This window comes from Thalassophryne amazonica, chromosome 7 (assembly GCF_902500255.1).
Source record: "Thalassophryne amazonica chromosome 7, fThaAma1.1, whole genome shotgun sequence".
NCBI lineage: Eukaryota > Metazoa > Chordata > Actinopteri > Batrachoidiformes > Batrachoididae > Thalassophryne > Thalassophryne amazonica.
In genome coordinates this window covers 51,469,542-51,490,022 of record NC_047109.1, presented here as the reverse complement: position 1 = coordinate 51,490,022, position 20,481 = coordinate 51,469,542, and the positions used below count along the sequence as shown (strand labels likewise).

Below are 20,481 nucleotides of genomic sequence, written 5' to 3'. Positions count from 1 at the left end.
AATAATAGTAATAATAATAATAATAATAATAGTAGTGTGTATATGATAGCAAGAACCTAAACAATTTATAAATTCATTAAGACAGTAAATTAGCACTAAAAATTAACAGGAAATAATTACGTAATTTCGTAAATATGTAATTCTTCTTCAAAAAACTGCGGAAGGCTAAGGTCTAAGGTTCTGGAAGCATTCTGAACTTACACACCATTCCAATTCACTATAGAAACTTTGCATAATTAATGACTACCCTTGAAAAATGTCAGCTACCTATTTTATAAACACTACACAATCTAGAGTTCGTTAAGAACACACTAGTTCTTAATTAATCATGTACCAACACACACATTACACAGGATTTGTAACACTAGTAATCTACCTAAATTAGCTAGTTAGATGACTAAATTGACAAGACGTCTTAGTTTAGCTACCTAAATGAGTTACATACTGTTGGTATTTGCAGCAGCCAGTCTGGTTTGTGTACATCTGATCCTGTCAGATCTGTGCAGTAAAGCAGAGGAAGTTCTGATTAGTACTTGGCTGTGAGACAATTGTGTCAAGAAGGGCTACCATCGTAACACTTTTGCCAAATCCCAATGCTGATCTGTACTTGATTAGCATAACAGTTTACACTGGGACATTATTTGATAAGCTGTGCCAATCCTGAATAACTGGGGTTAGCTGAAAGGCAACATCCACACTGTTTGTGTTTTTTAATGCGTTCCAAGACATATAATTGTGGTCGGACGTTTACATACACTCATTATGAGCATTCATGTGATGGTAATAAATTCAAACATGTGCACCCAAATCTTGCTTCTTAGTGTCATTAATGATGTTGCGGTACAGTCATTCCACCTTGACAAAAGAACAGTTTAAAGACATGTATTAAAAGCCCACAGTTACTGTACCATTCATGCCTATGATGACTGTATGCAAACTTCCACCCACAACTGTCTTCAAAGTAATGGAAATGTACATATAGTCATCATCCAACTTGTCTGAAGAAAACTAAAAGCTAAAAACAACCTACACATTTAGTTTGTCCATTTATTTATGTGTTTGGAAAATGGTGTAACTGTATGTAAATGCTCATAATCCATAAATGGTTAATAAAATGTGTTAAAGTCTACACCACATGTGCATATTGGCTGTTTTATTTCAACTCTGTTGTTGTATGTATAGAGGCATAAATACAGTAAGTCTGTCACTGTCCAACTACTTATTGACCTGACGGATAATCTGTTCATGTCCCTCTGTCTTCATGTATGCAACTGTGTGATTGATAGTGATGCCAACTTTCCACAAATTAATAATTGACTCTTTGGCTTGATACTGGTTCATAGTTGTTCTGCAAAAAATATCCTTCAACATAAGCAGGCCATCAGTTTACAATGAGCCTACCTATGAATAAAAATGTATAGCAGCTAAACATGCAAAATAAAAAAATGCACAACATTACATTTTGAAATCTGAATACAAAAGTTGCGTTGGATTTCTAAATCACTGCCGCCTGAAGAGGTTTGGCATGTTTATCTGTAATCTTTGACCTATGGACTCTTTGAAAGCTTTGAATTGCTGGATACTCCGCCTCCTTGCACCTTAACACACAATCTTCTTGGCAAAGTCCTGATCACATTGAAAAAACAAAGAGGAGCAAGACACTGCAGAACATACGACAGAATACATCTTTAAGGTAAGTCATTTAATGAATTTGCAGTGTTTAGATATGAATAATTGTTTGGATTTTTGTCAGAATGATGTTTTGTAATGTAGGTGTCAGCCACAAATGTAGTTCTTTTATTCTTCCTGGCAGCGTATCCACATTTGAAGCCATGACCTCGGCTCAGCAGCTGCTCCGCTCTCAGAGAGACCTACTGCTCGAATGGAGCAGCGACCACCCAGCACCTTTGTTGCGTTGGCTACGCGATGCTGATGTACTATCCACTTCTCACTACCTATCTTTGCTGGAGAGGTCACCTTCTAATGCTGTGGCCCAGGCATTGGAGACAGTGTGCATCACTGAAGAGAACAGCCAGCGGTTTCTGGAGGTTCTGTGGGAAGTGCAGGATTATTACTGCAGGGATCTGCAGGTCTGGGTGGAGACACACTGCAGAAAAGACATCCTGATTAAGAAGCCAGAGCCTGTTGAAGTAGAAGGTCAGGCTGTGTTAATATTTTGATAAAAAAAAAAAAAAGTCAAGTTGTCGTACATGTGTGCTTGTGAAATTAGAAAATTAATAATATTTAAAAGGATGCAGTACAAACTGCAAAATTGAAGCAACAATGCATTACTGTCAGTAACAGGATGAGGAAATTGTTTACAGTGTAATTTGAGCAGAATACCTGTGTTGTCAGTTAATTTGCCTTCACACTCATGAGAAAGCGATCCAAATGCTTAACAACTAGCAAATAATTGCAATTGAGCATATCACTGGTATTTTTTTTTATTAACCTACCTGTTGTTAAACACTCAAATGAAAAAATGGACTGGTTGATATAACTTGATTAAGTAAATATAGCATTTCTTTTTTTTTTAGTACAATATGTCAGGTGATTAACTAATGCAGTCTTTTATGAGAGTAATAACCGTTTAAATCAAATGCATGTTTATGTGTTACTAAACTTTATTTTACTAAACTGTGAAATATCATGACTCACATTAACTGTACAAATCCTGTCATTTTTGCAGACAAGAAACCAAAAAGTACCATCAGTAAACTGTTCAAAGGGAGGAAAAAAATATTATCTTTAACAACAGCAGTAAAAGGTACAGTATTTTATATACATATATTTTTAATCAAATAACAAAACAACTTTATTGTGTTATTTATTGTATGTCATGTCCCATGTGTACCAAAGACACATTAGTGTCAAAAATCACATGATGAAAATGAATCTGAAAGCAAAAAGGTCCTGAATAATTTAAGACAAAGAGAGCCAAGTGTTAAGTTGTATCGCCTCTTTAATTTAAATAAAGGATATACACATTGTGAACAGTCCCACCATTTTAAATAAATAGCCCCACAGACAGTTACTGTTAATGTATCACAGACAGCTACTGGAAGAGCACCATAGACAGCTATTGTTAGAGTCCTACAGACATCTACTGCAAGAGCACCACAGACAGCTATTGTTAGAGTCCAACAGACAGCTATTGTTAGAGTCCAACAGACAGCTACTGGAAGAGTCCCACAGACAGCTATTGTTAGAGTCCTACAGACAGCTACTGGAAGAGTCCCACAGACAGCTACTGGAAGAGTCCCACAGACAGCTATTGTTAGAGTCCCACAGACAGCTACTGGAAGAGTCCCACAGACAGCTATTGTTAGAGTCCTACAGACAGCTACTGGAAGAGTTCCACAGACAGCTATTGTTAGAGTCCAACAGACAGCTACTGGAAGAGCACCACAGACAGCTATTGTTAGAGTCCTACAGACAGCTACTGGAAGAGTCCCACAGACAGCTATTGTTAGAGTCCTACAGACAGCTACTGGAAGAGTCCCACAGACAGCTATTGTTAGAGTCCTACAGACATCTACTGCAAGAGCACCACAGACAGCTATTGTTAGAGTCCAACAGACAGCTACTGGAAGAGTCCCACAGACAGCTATTGTTAGAGTCCTACAGACAGCTACTGGAAGAGTCCCACAGACAGCTATTGTTAGAGTCCTACAGACAGCTACTGGAAGAGTCCCACAGACAGCTATTGTTAGAGTCCCACAGACAGCTACTGGAAGAGTCCCACAGACAGCTATTGTTAGAGTCCTACAGACAGCTACTGGAAGAGCACCACAGACAGCTATTGTTAGAGTCCTACAGACAGCTACTGGAAGAGTCCCATAGACAGCTATTGTTAGAGTCCCACAGACAGCTACTGGAAGAGTCCCACAGACAGCTATTGTTAGAGTCCTACAGACAGCTACTGGAAGAGCACCACAGACAGCTATTGTTAGAGTCCAACAGACAGCTACTGGAAGAGTCCCATAGACAGCTATTGTTAGAGTCCTACAGACAGCTACTGGAAGAGCACCACAGACAGCTATTGTTAGAGTCCTACAGACAGCTACTGGAAGAGCACCACAGACAGCTATTGTTAGAGTCCTACAGACAGCTACTGGAAGAGTCCCACAGACAGCTACTGGAAGAGCACCACAGACAGCTATTGTTAGAGTCCTACAGACAGCTACTGGAAGAGTCCCACAGACATCTACTGGAAGAGTCCCACAGACATCTACTGGAAGAGCACCACAGACAGCTATTGTTAGAGTCCTACAGACATCTACTGGAAGAGCACCACAGACAGCTATTGTTAGAGTCCTACAGACATCTACTGGAAGAGCACCACAGACAGCTATTGTTAGAGTCCCACAGACAGCTACTGGAAGAGCACCACAGACAGCTGTTGTTAGAGTCCTACAGACATCTACTGCAAGAGCACCACAGACAGCTATTGTTAGAGTCCTACAGACATCTACTGCAAGAGCACCACAGACAGCGATTGTTAGAGTCCCACAGATAGCTACTGGAAGAGCACCACAGACAGCTATTGTTAGAGTCCCACAGACAGCTACTGGAAGTGCACCACAGACAGCTATTGTTAGAGTCCTACAGACATCTACTGCAAGAGCACCACAGACAGCGATTGTTAGAGTCCCACAGATAGCTACTGGAAGAGCACCACAGACAGCTATTGCTAGAGTCCAACAGACAGCTACTGGAAGAGTCCCACAGATAGCTACTGGAAGAGTCCCACAGATAGCTACAGGAAGAGCACCACAGACAGCTATTGCTAGAGTCCAACAGACAGCTACTGGAAGAGTCCAACAGATAGCTACTGGAAGAGCACCACAGACAGCTATTGTTAGAGTCCTACAGGCATCTACTGGAAGAGCATCACAGACAGCTATTGTTAGAGTCCTACAGGCATCTACTGGAAGAGCACCACAGACAGCGACTGGAAGAGCACTACAGACAGCTATTGGAAGAGCACCACAAACAGCTATTGTTAGAGTCCTACAGACATCTACTGGAAGAGCACCACAGACAGCGATTGTTAGAGTCCCACAGATAGCTACTGGAAGAGCACCACAGACAGCTATTGTTAGAGTCCCACAGATAGCTACTGGAAGAGCACCACAGACAGCTATTGTTAGAGTCCTACAGACATCTACTGCAAGAGCACCACAGACAGCTACTGGAAGAGTCCCACAGATAGCTACTGGAAGAGTCCCACAGACAGCTATTGTTAGAGTCCTACAGGCATCTACTGGAAGAGCACCACAGACAGCTATTGTTAGAGTCCTACAGACAGCTACTGAAAGAGTCCCACAGACATCTACTGGAAGAGACCCACAGACAGCTACTGGAAGAGTCCCACAGACAGCTATTGTTAGAGTCCTACAGACAGCTACTGGAAGAGTCCCACAGACAGCTATTGTTAGAGTCCTACAGACAGCTACTGGAAGAGTCCCATAGACAGCTATTGTTAGAGTCCCACAGACAGCTACTGGAAGAGTCCCACAGACAGCTATTGTTAGAGTCCTACAGACAGCTACTGGAAGAGCACCACAGACAGCTATTGTTAGAGTCCAACAGACAGCTACTGGAAGAGTCCCATAGACAGCTATTGTTAGAGTCCTACAGACAGCTACTGGAAGAGCACCACAGACAGCTACTGGAAGAGTCCCACAGACAGCTATTGTTAGAGTCCTACAGACAGCTACTGGAAGAGTCCCATAGACAGCTATTGTTAGAGTCCCACAGACAGCTACTGGAAGAGTCCCACAGACAGCTATTGTTAGAGTCCTACAGACAGCTACTGGAAGAGTCCCACAGACAGCTATTGTTAGAGTCCTACAGACAGCTACTGGAAGAGTCCCACAGACAGCTATTGTTAGAGTCCTACAGACAGCTACTGGAAGAGTCCCATAGACAGCTATTGTTAGAGTCCCACAGACAGCTACTGGAAGAGTCCCACAGACAGCTATTGTTAGAGTCCTACAGACAGCTACTGGAAGAGTCCCACAGACATCTACTGGAAGAGACCCACAGACAGCTACTGGAAGAGTCCCACAGACAGCTATTGTTAGAGTCCTACAGACAGCTACTGGAAGAGTCCCACAGACAGCTATTGTTAGAGTCCTACAGACAGCTACTGGAAGAGTCCCATAGACAGCTATTGTTAGAGTCCCACAGACAGCTACTGGAAGAGTCCCACAGACAGCTATTGTTAGAGTCCTACAGACAGCTACTGGAAGAGCACCACAGACAGCTATTGTTAGAGTCCAACAGACAGCTACTGGAAGAGTCCCATAGACAGCTATTGTTAGAGTCCTACAGACAGCTACTGGAAGAGCACCACAGACAGCTATTGTTAGAGTCCTACAGACAGCTACTGGAAGAGTCCCACAGACATCTACTGGAAGAGCACCACAGACAGCTATTGTTAGAGTCCTACAGACAGCTACTGGAAGAGTCCCACAGACATCTACTGGAAGAGCACCACAGACAGCTATTGTTAGAGTCCTACAGACATCTACTGCAAGAGCACCACAGACAGCGATTGTTAGAGTCCCACAGATAGCTACTGGAAGAGCACCACAGACAGCTATTGTTAGAGTCCCACAGACAGCTACTGGAAGTGCACCACAGACAGCTATTGTTAGAGTCCTACAGACATCTACTGCAAGAGCACCACAGACAGCTATTGTTAGAGTCCTACAGACATCTACTGCAAGAGCACCACAGACAGCGATTGTTAGAGTCCCACAGATAGCTACTGGAAGAGTCCCACAGATAGCTACAGGAAGAGCACCACAGACAGCTATTGCTAGAGTCCAACAGACAGCTACTGGAAGAGTCCAACAGATAGCTACTGGAAGAGCACCACAGACAGCTATTGTTAGAGTCCTACAGACATCTACTGCAAGAGCACCACAGACAGCTATTGTTAGAGTCCTACAGACATCTACTGCAAGAGCACCACAGACAGCTATTGCTAGAGTCCAACAGACAGCTACTGGAAGAGTCCCACAGATAGCTACTGGAAGAGTCCCACAGATAGCTACAGGAAGAGCACCACAGACAGCTATTGCTAGAGTCCAACAGACAGCTACTGGAAGAGTCCAACAGATAGCTACTGGAAGAGCACCACAGACAGCTATTGTTAGAGTCCTACAGGCATCTACTGGAAGAGCACCACAGACAGCTATTGTTAGAGTCCTACAGGCATCTACTGGAAGAGCACCACAGACAGCTACTGGAAGAGTCCCACAGACATCTACTGGAAGAGTCCCACAGACAGCTACTGGAAGAGCACCACAGACAGCTATTGTTAGAGTCCTACAGACATCTACTGGAAGAGCATCACAGACAGCTATTGTTAGAATCCTACAGACAGCTACTGGAAGGCCACACAGATAGCTACTGGAAGAGCACTACAGACAGCTATTGGAAGAGTCCTACAGACATCTACTGGAAGAGCACCACAGGCAGCTATTGTTAGAGTCCTACAGACAGCTACTGGAAGAGCACCACAGACAGCGATTGTTAGAGTCCCACAGATAGCTACTGGAAGAGCACCACAGACAGCTATTGTTAGAGTCCTACAGACATCTACTGGAAGAGCACCACAAACAGCTATTGTTAGAGTCCTACAGACATCTACTGGAAGAGTCCAACAGATAGCTACTGGAAGAGCACCACAGACAGCTACTGGAAGAGCACCACAGACAGCGATTGCTAGAGTCCCACAGATAGCTACTGGAAGAGCACTACAGACAGCTATTGTTAGAGTCCTACAGACATCTACTGCAAGAGCACCACAGACAGCTACTGGAAGAGTCCCACAGATAGCTACTGGAAGAGTCCCACAGACAGCTATTGTTAGAGTCCTACAGGCATCTACTGGAAGAGCACCACAGACAGCTATTGTTAGAGTCCTACAGACAGCTACTGAAAGAGTCCCACAGACATCTACTGGAAGAGACCCACAGACAGCTACTGGAAGAGCACCACAGACAGCTATTGTTAGAGTCCTACAGACATCTACTGGAAGAGCACCACAGACAGCTATTGTTAGAGTCCCACAGACAGCTACTGGAAGTGCACCACAGACAGCTATTGTTAGAGTCCTACAGACATCTACTGCAAGAGCACCACAGACAGCTATTGTTAGAGTCCTACAGACATCTACTGGAAGAGCACCACAGACAGCTTTTGTTAGACTCCTACAGACAGCTACTGGAAGAGCATCACAGACAGCTATTGTTAGAATCCTACAGACAGCTACTGGAAGAGCACCACAGACAGCTTTTGTTAGAGTCCCACAGACAGCTACTGGAAGAGCACCACAGACAGCTTTTGTTAGAGTCCTACAGACATCTACTGCAAGAGCACCACAGACAGCTATTGTTAGAGTCCTACAGACAGCTACTGGAAGAGCATCACAGACAGCTATTGTTAGAGTCCTACAGACAGCTACTGGAAGAGCATCACAGACAGCTATTGTTAGAATCCTACAGACAGCTACTGGAAGAGCACCACAGACAGCTTTTGTTAGAGTCCCACAGACAGCTACTGGAATAGCCCCACAGACAGCTACTCTAAGTGTCATGATTTGCCCCTGCTCTGTCTGTGATCATTTATAATTTTCTGCCAGTTTGTCTTTATTGAGTTCTTTTGTCTGTTTTTTTTTTTTATCATCTGTTTATTTTGCTTTGTCACAACTGCTTGTTTTCTGTTCATCACTCTTCACCCACATCTTGAGTTTCATTCTGGTTTAGTTCAGTCTTTGATCCACTGTCTTTGATTTTTGTTCAGCATTGCTTTTGTCAGAGCTTATTTTCTGTTTATCACACTTCTGCCACATGTTGAGTTCTGTTGTTTAGTTTTGATCCATTGTTTTTGATTGGTTCGTGATTGCTGATGTCACTGGTTTGATTTGTCAGGTTTATCACATTAGTCTTTGGTTGTATTATTTATGTCAGTTCTATTTTCTTGTTGCCTGCTTTTCTATTTTTTTGTCTAGTATGAATCTGTTCTTGTCAAGTGTCCATGAATCCTTTGTCCATTAGTTCTTCTCGATCTTGTTATTTTAGTATTGTTAGTTTATGGTTATGTTCACGTTGTCTCTGCACTCCCTTGTCTACACTCTCCATCTCTGTTCATCATGGCTAGTTTCATTTGAGTCACTGCCTCCCTCTGATCCCTGCACTCTCTTGTCCTGCACTTCCTCATCTCTGTTGGCCACACCCCGTTTTGTCTGCCATCTTGTCACTGCACTCTCTTGCCTCACAGTGTCTCATCTTTGTTTGTCCACACCCTCCTCCTACCTGCTCACCACATCTGCTACAAATCAATTCCTATTTAAACCACTGTGCATTTAAGCCCTGCTACTGTTCAGGTCTCTTGCTTGTTCGTTGATGTTCTGTCTCTGTTCCAGCTCATGCATCCTAGTTCTTTGTTGCTGACCGTGCCTGTTTTTTTTTTTTACCTTGCCCTTGTCTCAGCCCTTGTGACTCTGCCGTGCTTCGGCCTCAGCCTGTATTTTTGACGATGCCCTTGCTTTACATCTGCCTGTACCTCCGCCTTGCTGACTGCCTTTTTGTGTACCAGACCCACTGCCTGAATTTTTGATAAAGCCTTTTATATCCTACCACCTGCTTGTGAGTCTGCATTGTGCCTCCTGCCTCCTGCTGTGCCCAGTTCCCCTGAGAATCATGACAGTAAGAGTCTCACAGACAGTTACTGTCATCAGAAAATTTCAGCAAGAGCCCCACAGCAGGGTCAGTTCAGGTCTGGGAGCATGTGTTGGTGCCACATGGTGCCACATCCACCACACTATGGAACCATCTTGCTTCTTGTAGGGCAACAAACCAGGTAGACAACTGGTCCATCCCAACCATTCAAAAGTATCCATCTATCTGCCACAGCCAGATGAAATGTGACAATATTTTTCATATTCTCCAGCCACTGGAGTCCTCAATGCTGAGACACCTGTGTAAAAATATCAGTTCGGTCTTTAGCAAAGGTATCGGCATCACCAATCACATCTGTCTAGTGATTCCATGACTCCATAAGCTCTTTCCAAGTATCTCTTGATCTCAAACCTTGAGGACCCAGGGACATGAATGTCAGTGCTTAGATAAGTGAATGTCTCTGCAAGTTCACACTGGGTGAGCCCAATAAAGTGCTTCAGTGCTTCAGTCAGGGTGTCCACTGATCCCACAGCATCATCCACAAAGTCAAAGTCAGTAAACCTGTGTGTGTGTGTGTGTGTGTGTGTGTGTGTGTGTGTGTGTGTGTGTGTGTGTGTGTGTGTGTGTGTGTGTGTGTGTGTGTGTGTGTGTGTGTGTGTGTGTGTGTGTGTGTGTGTGTGTGTGTGTGGAGGTTGGGGGTTGGACACCCAACAATATCTCTGAGTTATGGCTGTGATCTAAAATTTATAAACTTGAGCAGGACATGAAAATATGATCATTTTCAAATATCATGATTTCTTCATGATCTAGATAAAGAAGAACTGAAACCCAGCAGGAGTATTAAGTTGGCCAGTATACGAGGTACAGTAGTTCATCTTTTCCGCTGGAGTGAAGGAAGTTAGTGTTAAAATAGCTTTTTGACAAACCTGCAGAGTAATTCACCATCATACAGTAAAAAAAAATGGATTTCTGGCTAATTCAGCATTTTTTCACATCATATTCCTGTTTTCCACTGCAGTTGCCATTTCTGCTCATAAAACAACTCTGCTGAAACGCACAGAGCAATTAAAGTGTTACTCTGAGGGGGAAGGGGAGGCATCAAACTCAGCGTCTCACATTGAGATCCGCTACACTGACCTTTTTGTGACCGAAGACAATGACTTTATTGATAACAGCCAACATGAGTACTTTGACTTGGCAAGCAGAAGAGCTCGTATCTATGTCCACCAGGCCTGCCAGCGAATCCGTCCATGCCATCTCCTGCAGCCCCAAGAAGCATCAAGACGACCCCCAAAGCGGGTCAAAGTGAAGGGTATTGCTGGCATAGGAAAGACCGTGGCTGTGCAGAGACTAGTGTACGAGTGGGCAATCGGGAAGAACATGCGTGAATTCACTTGTGTTTTTGAACTACGCTTTAGGGAACTCAACCTGATCAAAACACCGCTCACCTTATTGGACCTGCTTGGAGACCGATTTCGTTATCTAAAGGATGTTTTAGCTGATCTTTTTACCACCCCAAGTAGTTTGCTCTTCATCTTAGATGGACTGGATGAGTTCAAATTTCCTTTAGACTGGAACGCTCCAGACAAAAACCTTGACGTGCAATCAAAGGCATCAGTGTCGGAGTTGATGGTGGCTTTAATCAAAGGAAGCCTTCTTCCTGAAACGTCAGTCATTCTCACAACCAGACCATCTACTGAGGCTCCCAAGCGTTTCTTCCAGAGATGCTGTGTTGTGCTGGGCTTTGAGGAAGACCAGGTGAAAGAATACACCTCCAAATTCTACAAAGATAGCAAAGTATCTGAAAAGGTTTATGACTATATCGTAAGCAATGAAAACCTTTTTGTGCTGTCCTTCATCCCACTTTATTGCTACATCATTTGCACCGCCATGGCAGAGTTCTTCATTTCAGGGAGGGAAAATGGTGAGTCAAAGTGTCTGGAGCTAAACCCGCCCAGAACAGTCAGCGAGGTGTACTTCTGCTACCTGTTTACAGCCATCAAGCACCATGCACTGTGGGGCAGCTCAGAAAGAAACACTCCCAGATCTGAGGTTCTCTCACAAGCAAAGCAACAACTGACAAACCTAGGGAAACTGGCTTATGAAACCCTTTTAAGGAAGAAGATAATGTTTGACAAAGAAGATTTGGACAAATACAGCGTTAAATCTGCTGATGTTCAAAACACCTTTCTCTGCCAGATACTCCAACCTCTAAAAGAGGAGACGGTTGAGATGTTTTCCTTCTTCCACTTAACTGTGCAAGAACATCTGGCTGCATTATATTGTGCAATCAACCTGTACAAACAGGAGGATATAATCCAGGGTATGGACTTGTGGTGCTTTGGAGTGTCTCCTCCATCACCTACAGCTTCACCCCTGCAAAATGTCGACCTCAACTTGGCCAAGCTGGAGAGCCTGCAGATGTTTACACGCTTCTTCATGGGAATGCTCCGAGCAAGACTTGCAGGTCATTTAGATGGACTTGTTCTTAACCCTGTGGACCAAACCAATGGTGTTCCTGCCAAACTGGGTTTGTGGTTCCAAGAGCAGTTTAGAAACAGAAAGTTGGAAAACCAGACAGCCTTGAATCTTCTCCACTGCCTAATGGAGTTCCACATGAAAGAAGCCACCAGCATTGCAGCGCCAGAGATCAAGAAACTTAACCTGTTTAAAATGAAGCTGAGTGTTGTTGATTGTGCTGCCATGCACTACGTGCTGCAGTTCTCCCCACACAAGCTACAGGAGCTCAACTTAGGCTACTCCAACATTGGCAACAAAGGACTCGACAGACTGGGTCCCATCCTGCATCGCTGTGAGTCTCTTTAGTAAGTAATTAATTTTAACTTCTTAAAAATGTACCAAGGTGAAATCCATATTAAAATATGCTCCTACTGGCTTGGCTCGTCAGGATCCCATTTGGCTAACCTGGCAGAGGTCTTCAACTCATTCCAGAAAGGTTCAAGAGGGCGCAGATTTTCTTTGCAACCACCCACTCCACCAGGTGATTTCACTGATTAACATCATTTCAAGCAGATGGAATGAGTTAATCAGTGAAATCACCTGGTGGAGGAGTGGTTGGTTGCAAAGAAAACCTGAGTTCTCTCTGCCAGTTTCTGGACCTCTGGCCTCACTCAGTTTCAAAAAGAAACAAATAGTTGTTGGCTATTGGAGAACAAATACTGTTCTCACATTATCTCTGGAATATTCACACTTTTCACCCACATCCCGAAGAATATAAAGAAAGCCAACTTTCTTCTCTTTCAGCTTGAGATACAACTGCCTCGACAGGCATGCAGCTATTTTAGAATCTGTGGTTTTGAAGTCGAATGATTGTCAAGTAAAGAAGCTCTAGTAAGTAACTGCAAACATTTTAATGAAAATTGTAATTATATAATTATTTTTCCACTATTACCTATTAATTTGTTCTCAGTACTAAACATTGGTGGAAGGGTTTTTTGTTTTGTTTTTTAAATCATGAAGACTTTTTGCCTTGTTTATAACTTTGCATAATACACAAGAGTAAACTCAGCTTTTGCAGCATGAATTCACATTTTGATTTACTAATATTGTTCCTGCTCATTTGGCTTGGGTGACCTATGTATTCCTTTCGAAGTTCGTTTTATTGCTGTTCCAGTTCAGCCAATTTTTCACATTGATGGGTTATTATTATTATTATTATTATTATTATTATTATTATTATTATTATTATTATTATTATTATTATTATTCCTCTTTTTTTACCTTTAATAAAATACTGAAAGGTAGTTTCTATAAAAGCCATAATTGCATCCCATATAATGCTATTGTCAGAAATCAAGCCATCATTATGTAGCCAACATTCTTTGCCTGAAAATTAGATAAATTCCCATGATATTTCACTTTACAAAATTTAATTATTGAATCACCACCTTGGGGTCCACTCCTCATGTGAAGTTTAGTACACTATCTGAAAAATATTACAAACTGATGCAATGTAAACCTGATGAATGAGATTCTTAGAGACCATGATATAGTCTGTTCTGGAGTGAGAGCCATGTACTTCTTAGAAGAAGTCTTCATCTAGTAGGCACAGCATCTGCGGAACATAAATCAACTTTAAATAGCATCAGTCACTGTACATGTTGAGAACACACTCCAATCTGTTCCAGGCTCAATCAAAGTTTATGTTCCTGATTTGGTTAAAGTCTCCACCAAGTATAATGTTTAGATTTCCAGTAGACCTAATAGTCTTGATGGAACAAACCAGAAGATTTAATATTACGTGCCCCATATTAAAGTGTCAAGGGCTTTTCCAAAGTCTAGGCATACCAGAATATGAATAGCATCCATTACAATCAATTTTAAAAATAGCTCTCCTGGACCTACAGTATTGGCAGAAGTATGGACTGTAAACTGCACCCTTCTGTTTTTTTTTAAATATTACAGTGATCATCTTATGACAGCCTCAAATCAGAAAATGATGAGATAGTAGAGAAAATACACATGAAGAAAGAAATACTGCAGTAATTCTTAGACTGACTTGTATTTAACTGCAGACTGTATGAACCCGAGATATTTAATGTTTTGTGTGGTCAGCTTCATTTAATTTCTAAATATACATGCATTTCCCACGTTAAAGGCCTGTAACACATTTCAAAAAAGTTGGGATGCTAAAGCATTTGTCACTTTGTAAAGTCCCCTTGCTTAGTGTAAAAATGTATATAAAGCACTGCAGCCAAAGCATAAATCAAAATCACACAACAAGCTGTTTGTTTGTAACAAGCCAAATTCATCCGTCTTTTCACATGCCTGCCATGCCCCACTTGGGGGACCACTGACATAAGGTTTCTTTATTGTACAATCAAGTTTTAAATGGCATTTGGGAATATAACTGTATTGTAGTGCTTGACAAAGGCTTCCCAAAGTAATCCCTTGCCCATGTGGTTATATCAGCTATTGATGAATCATGGTTCTTGGTGCAGTGCTGGCTGAAGGATTGGACATCACAGGTGTTCATCTTAAGTTTGTGCCCTTGCCCTTTTTGCTCTAAAATTCCTCTCAATTCTTTGACTCATTTAATGATATTATGCACTGTAGAGGGAGGAATATGCAAATCCCCTCCAAGATTCACACCAGGATTTTTTCACAAGATAGGGGAGAATTTAGCATGGCATAGCTGTGCAGTGAGCGCTGCAGGCATGAGTATTGTAGGTGGATCGGGGGCACCCCCCCCCCAGAAAATTTTGATATTTCCTGCATTTTGAGGGCCAAATTTTGTGAAGTAAAGCCCATGTTTTTTAAATTTTTGTTACAGCCTTACTTTAAAGCAAAAAGAAAGGAGGCATCAAGCCAAAACATGGAAGGCAAGAGTGTAGAAATGTGCGTCAGAGGAGCATCAGATCTGCTAATTTATACACAGCAGTTTTCTAAAGAAAATCCTTAAAAATGTTTTGTTTTTGTACTTCAAGATTAATTTCTGATTACTGTACATTTTGAAGTGAAAATATTTCTTACATTAGAAAACTTGTAATTAAAATTTTTTATGTAAAAAAAAGATTATTTCAAAATCTTTGATGTTCATCTGTAAAATAAAACCATAATGTGTCTGTTATTGCTGTTTCAGATGAGATCATTTCTTGATTAACATTATAAGGAACATTGGGCATTTATTTTTAGACAAATAAAATAGCATGAAAAGTAATGTCTATTTCATTTCAACCATGAAAAAGACAACATAAATAAATATATTTATTATAAACACAACAGGAGATGATGCAACAATGACTGCAGTGTGTCTGTTAATTAGGATTTCTCAATGTGACATAAACCTCTTAATGAAATCATATTTAATTTAGTCATTTAAAATTTAATTTGATTGACTATGTGATTGCTTTTAATGTTGTAATCAGGACAGAGTAATTACTAAAATATGAATTTGACTATTCTAGTGATTGTGAATGCTTTGAAATTGTGCACAACAGGGGCGGGACTTCTTCTACCTATGCAAGTGTCTTTTTGACTGAACTTTGACTTTATGGACATGTTTAATGATTCATTCATTTAATCTCCTCTCATTGTTATGGTTATTGGTTATGATGAACCTAATGTGCAAACAGAAATGAAACAAGGAGTACGTGTCAAAAACCCAAGTGGTTTATTGGCTGTGCCAGGAGTTAACAGACCAAACAGTGGTGAAGTGACAGAATGCCAAACAAAAGTAATTCCAAAAATGACCGTGGCAAAAGCAGGGTGACAGCAGAGCAACAAAGGCAGAACAGAGTTGAAGACTGCAGGAATACACAAAGATAATTAACACACTTAGGGAGCACAGGGAGCAGACAAAGGTGAATGAAACTGCAAAGACTAACTAACAGGTGAGAACTTAAAATACCAGATGAATTAACTGAAGACAGGTGAGAATCAGGGCATGATCAGAAGATACACATGGAAAGAAACAAATAAGAGGTGCCTAAGATCAAACAGAATAGTGACAATGCTAAAACAATGCAACAGACATTTAAGGGTGAGTGAACAAAATAAAACATAACCAACCATAACTGAAGAAGAAGAGGAATCATAAAGCCACAAACCAACATAGAACTCAGGAGTTAATAAAGTGCAAGAGTGAAAGAACTAACATGATATAACAAGGTCATCAGAACAAAAAGATTACAAGGACTAAAAACGACCAAAACCAAAATCAAGAACTAAAGCAGAAATGCAATGTGGAACTCAAACGTGTGAAAGATTGCAAAAGGAAGACACAAGACTGACAGTTGAGGATGCAGGGGTGACGCACAGGTGACTCAGACCACCCAGACAAAGACAGGGATCAGAAATCTAGCAAATAATACATACATAACATAATAATTCTTAAAGGTGCACTGATGGGCAGCAAACCTCAACACTGATCTTCCATTTATCGGGGACTGGGTCACGGATCATTCATTTAATGTTAAAATGTAAAACGAAACAGCTTTTTCGAAGAATAAAATAGTTGCTATTTAAAGAGCTTTTGTTTTATTTAGAAGAGTAGGAGCAGGTTTGAGTTTTCAGAGAAGACAGGTCAGCTGGACCCCCAGGACATTTAACCAGATGAAGGTCTCCTCTGCAGCTTCAACCTCTTGGTGGAGTTTTTGCAGACACTTCACATTTTGAAGAGCAGAGATGTTCTCTTCTTCTGTGTGGATTTCATGTTTTGGTGTTCATCTCCATCACTGGAAATTTTGAACGCATCTGTATTTACAAGGTTCTCTGAACAGCAAATGTTGAAATGTTCCTGATGTGGGACATGTGAAGAAATACATTTCTTAAAATTTAAAGAAGCCCAAAACAGTGCTGTGCTATTTTCTTTAGGGTCTGATTACTAAATAGTAAAAATAATTAAAATAAAAAAAAATCTAAAACTCAAACTGTGTGTGTGTGCGTATATATATATATATATATATATATATATATATATATATATATATATATATATATATATATATATATATATATATATGCAAAAGTGAAGGAACAGTCACTGAAACAAGTTCCTCCCACCAGGGTGATGTCCATTACTCATACCCCCACATTACACATTCGCCAAATGAGGCCGAATTGCGTCAGAATGACACATCCGGCCACAATTGGGAAATACTGACATGCGGTCCGACAGCAGTCTGTGAGCATCTACATATTTGGTCCCATTCGCCTGGCTGTAGTAAGTGTGTTGCACATGTTCAAAACACTCTTGGCTCCATCAAGATGGAACACACATCTGACGGCGGTCTATATGCAGTTTTTGCGTCATCTGATCGCAATCTACATATACTGACGGCATCAAAATAGCATCTGAAATGATCTGATCACGGCTGATTGAGATCTGAGATTGAACATCACAGCAAAGCCTGCCGGCATGTTGTGCCACAGATGTCCACCTCCACTGGACTCTGGCCAGGGATGGCAAAGAAAATTTTGATATGTAATAACATGTATGTGGCACACATTCATCGCATACAGTGAATGCAAACAGCATGCAATCAAACTGAAAGTACCATGTGCAGGCTGCGCCTTTCTGTGGTCTTATGTGCAGTAATGCATTATAGTGCACGTCAGGCATGTAGCTGAACGGATCTCACTGCTGTAATATACATATTATTACCTGATCACCATCTAAACTCTGTAGGAGGTGTGATGTAGAACTGTATCATCAGGCCATGACAACATTATTAAACATGAGACTCACCTCCAGCATGGAACCAGGACAGCGCAGAGCGCACAGGAACCAAGCCACAGCCTGTGGTGAAAAGCCTCTCACCCGACTGTTGGGTGCTGCAAATAACCACACAAAAATTAAATCCCATGTGATAATCCAGTCGACATCACGAAGTACAGACATGCGTTGTGCCCCTGAAGTGAGCAAAAAAGAAAAAAGAAATTAAAGTTTGCTGGAAAGGCTGCGTCTGACACATGGTGTGACTGCTTGGCCCACTGCCAGCAAAGTTTTAGCAAAGGTGTCCAGTGGTGCATGAACGCAAGCGCTGCGCGCACGCTCAGTGGCTCATGCAGCCCTTATGAACACATACACACACACACACACACACACACATACACGCACAGACACACAGCAGAGTGATAATTTCAGCCCCATGCGTGTGTGTGGGGAGCACTCACGCATACGCGCATGTGAGGAACACAGCGCTGCCTCCCACTCGGGTCCGGTGTTTGTCATCCAGACGTTTGGACATCGGGCAGTCTTCAGCGGACGACACTTACACACACCACTCACACACAGAGATGTGCACACACACCACTGACTTCATGAATGAAACTCGGTAAATAAAGGATAATTGTGTAAAAAATATATATATATATATATATATGAATGAATGTTTCGTACTGGTTTTAGGAGCCACGCGATGCTGAAAACAGCAGCAGCAGCATCTCGGTTCAACCCAGCAGCACAGCACAGCGCAGATCCATGTAACTTTCAACATTAATATTTAGGTGTCAAAGTAAATTTAATACTTTCCTGACATGACTTAATGTTAATTAATTTTACTGGCTCGATATCCAGGTCAGAACAGCATTTTAACACGTATTTTGCAAGTGTTTTTCTGAGTGTGTTCAGTTGCGAATCCCCATTGAAAATGCATTAAGTTAATATTTTGCCCAGTGTGTGTCATGTCGCTGTCCGTCAAGGGACATTCGTGTTTAGTGGCCAGCATTGGGAGTGTGGACTGTAGTAGTCATATATAACCTCTTTGTTGGTGCCTCTGGCAGGGAATCTCAGAACGAGGCTCATCTCCCCCCCAAACAAGTGACATCACCCGCCTGACCTGCATAAATGGGGGCAGCCGGTCGATGTCAAAGCCTCTCAGACCACGACTAAAACAAGGTTTTCTGTAGATGTTTTATGGTCTTTAGTGTTTCTTAAACTATCAAAAGAACGCATTTTTTGTGTTTATTCATGCTATAAATAATCTGTGGGCATTTCTGTTCCTCCTTTAAATTCAATGGCATTGATCACACAAAACATGAAATATCTTGGGTTTATAATGTTCCAACTTTTTTCTGATTTGAGGTGGTAGCTATTTTCTAAGTTACTTACACTGCATGTGCACTACACTGCAGTGTAATTGTATTGTCTTGTACAGTATGTGTGGCAATAACCTGGGTCCTGAAGGTGTTTTGGAACTATGGAATGCTCTGGAGCACAACACCACTGTGGAGGAGATTTATCTGGACATCACCAGCATCACGGAGAGAGGAACAGAAAACATTGTCAAGTGTCTAAGCAAAAACACATCGCTGAAGACACTGACGTAAGGAGAAACAAAATAATGCACTGCTAAGATGCTTGAACGCACTGCCATCTATTGTCTCTTGTCCCTTTGAAAGATAAATGATGCATATTATTCTCCATTCCTCTACTTCAGGATTGTTGGGAATGACATTGGAGAGGTGGGGAGGAGGAGGTTGAAGGAACTGGAGCGGTGTCGCCCAGAACTCCGGATACTTGCAGACTTTGTGGATGACCTTGGATTACTGCAGGCTTACCTGGACTGGGTGGAGGAGCTCCGGGCTGACCGAGACCAGATGGACTCAGTGAAAAATGCAGATGCCTTGCAGTCAGTGCTAAATGGGCTCCAGATGGCAGGAGAGGTCCAGGAACAAGAGAACGCACAGAAAGCAAAGGAACTCCAGTCTAAGATTGTGGAGCTGCTGAAAACCTCCACTGAACTAATGGGAAACATCTGACATCAGAAAAGCAAGAAACCAAACCAAACATCAATCAGGTGCATTTCAAATAATTATTAGAATATCATGAAAAAGTTCAATATTAGTTATTTAAAAAAGTGAAAATTTTATATATTCTAGACTCATTATATAAAAACTCAAATGTTTCAAGCATGTTTTTTTTATTTTAATTTTGATAATTATGGCCTATATAACCTTATATATCCCAAAATCATTAAAAAAAAAGGGAGGGGTGGGATTTATTACATAGTATCATTTATGCACTCAGTAATTAATTGGGAGTCCTTTTGCACAAACTACTGTGTCAGTGCAGTGTGGCATGGAGCTAATCAGCCTGTGGCTTTGCTGAGGTCTATTGGAAGTCCAGGTTGCTTTGATAGCAGCCTTCAGTTTATCTGTATTGTTGGGTCTGGTGTCTCATCTCCCTCTTGACCTGAACAGGTGAGTTGGCTGGTCAGTCCAGGCCAATAATGCCATGGTAAGCAAATAGTAGGTCAGTAATAATAGTAGGTCAGTTAGTAGTTTTGGCACTGTCGGCAGGTGCCAAGTGCTGCTAGAA

At 41.7% G+C, this 20,481-nt stretch overlaps 1 protein-coding gene across 1 annotated transcript; it reads left to right on the top strand.

Moving 5' to 3' along the window:
* The first annotated feature begins 1,832 nt into the window (after nt 1-1,832).
* On the top strand, nt 1,833-20,014 carry LOC117513290 (NLR family CARD domain-containing protein 3-like). Its single transcript, XM_034173535.1, has 7 exons — nt 1,833-2,157; nt 2,690-2,767; nt 10,509-10,559; nt 10,717-12,523; nt 12,963-13,049; nt 19,319-19,486; nt 19,601-20,014. The coding sequence occupies exons 1-7, from the start codon at nt 1,833-1,835 to the stop codon at nt 19,920-19,922; spliced, it is 2,838 nt and encodes a 945-aa protein (XP_034029426.1). The 3' UTR covers nt 19,923-20,014.
* The last annotated feature ends 467 nt before the right edge of the window (nt 20,015-20,481 follow it).

Bases quoted from the DNA above. Each gene is read 5' to 3' on its own strand.
- LOC117513290 (XM_034173535.1), top strand. From the start codon at position 1,833: ATGACCTCGGCTCAGCAGCTGCTCCGCTCTCAGAGAGACCTACTGCTC. The intron at 2,768-10,508 runs GTACAGTATTTT...TTCATGATCTAG, and splicing joins TTTAACAACAGCAGTAAAAG to ATAAAGAAGAACTGAAACCC. The intron at 12,524-12,962 runs GTAAGTAATTAA...CTTCTCTTTCAG, and splicing joins CATCGCTGTGAGTCTCTTTA to CTTGAGATACAACTGCCTCG.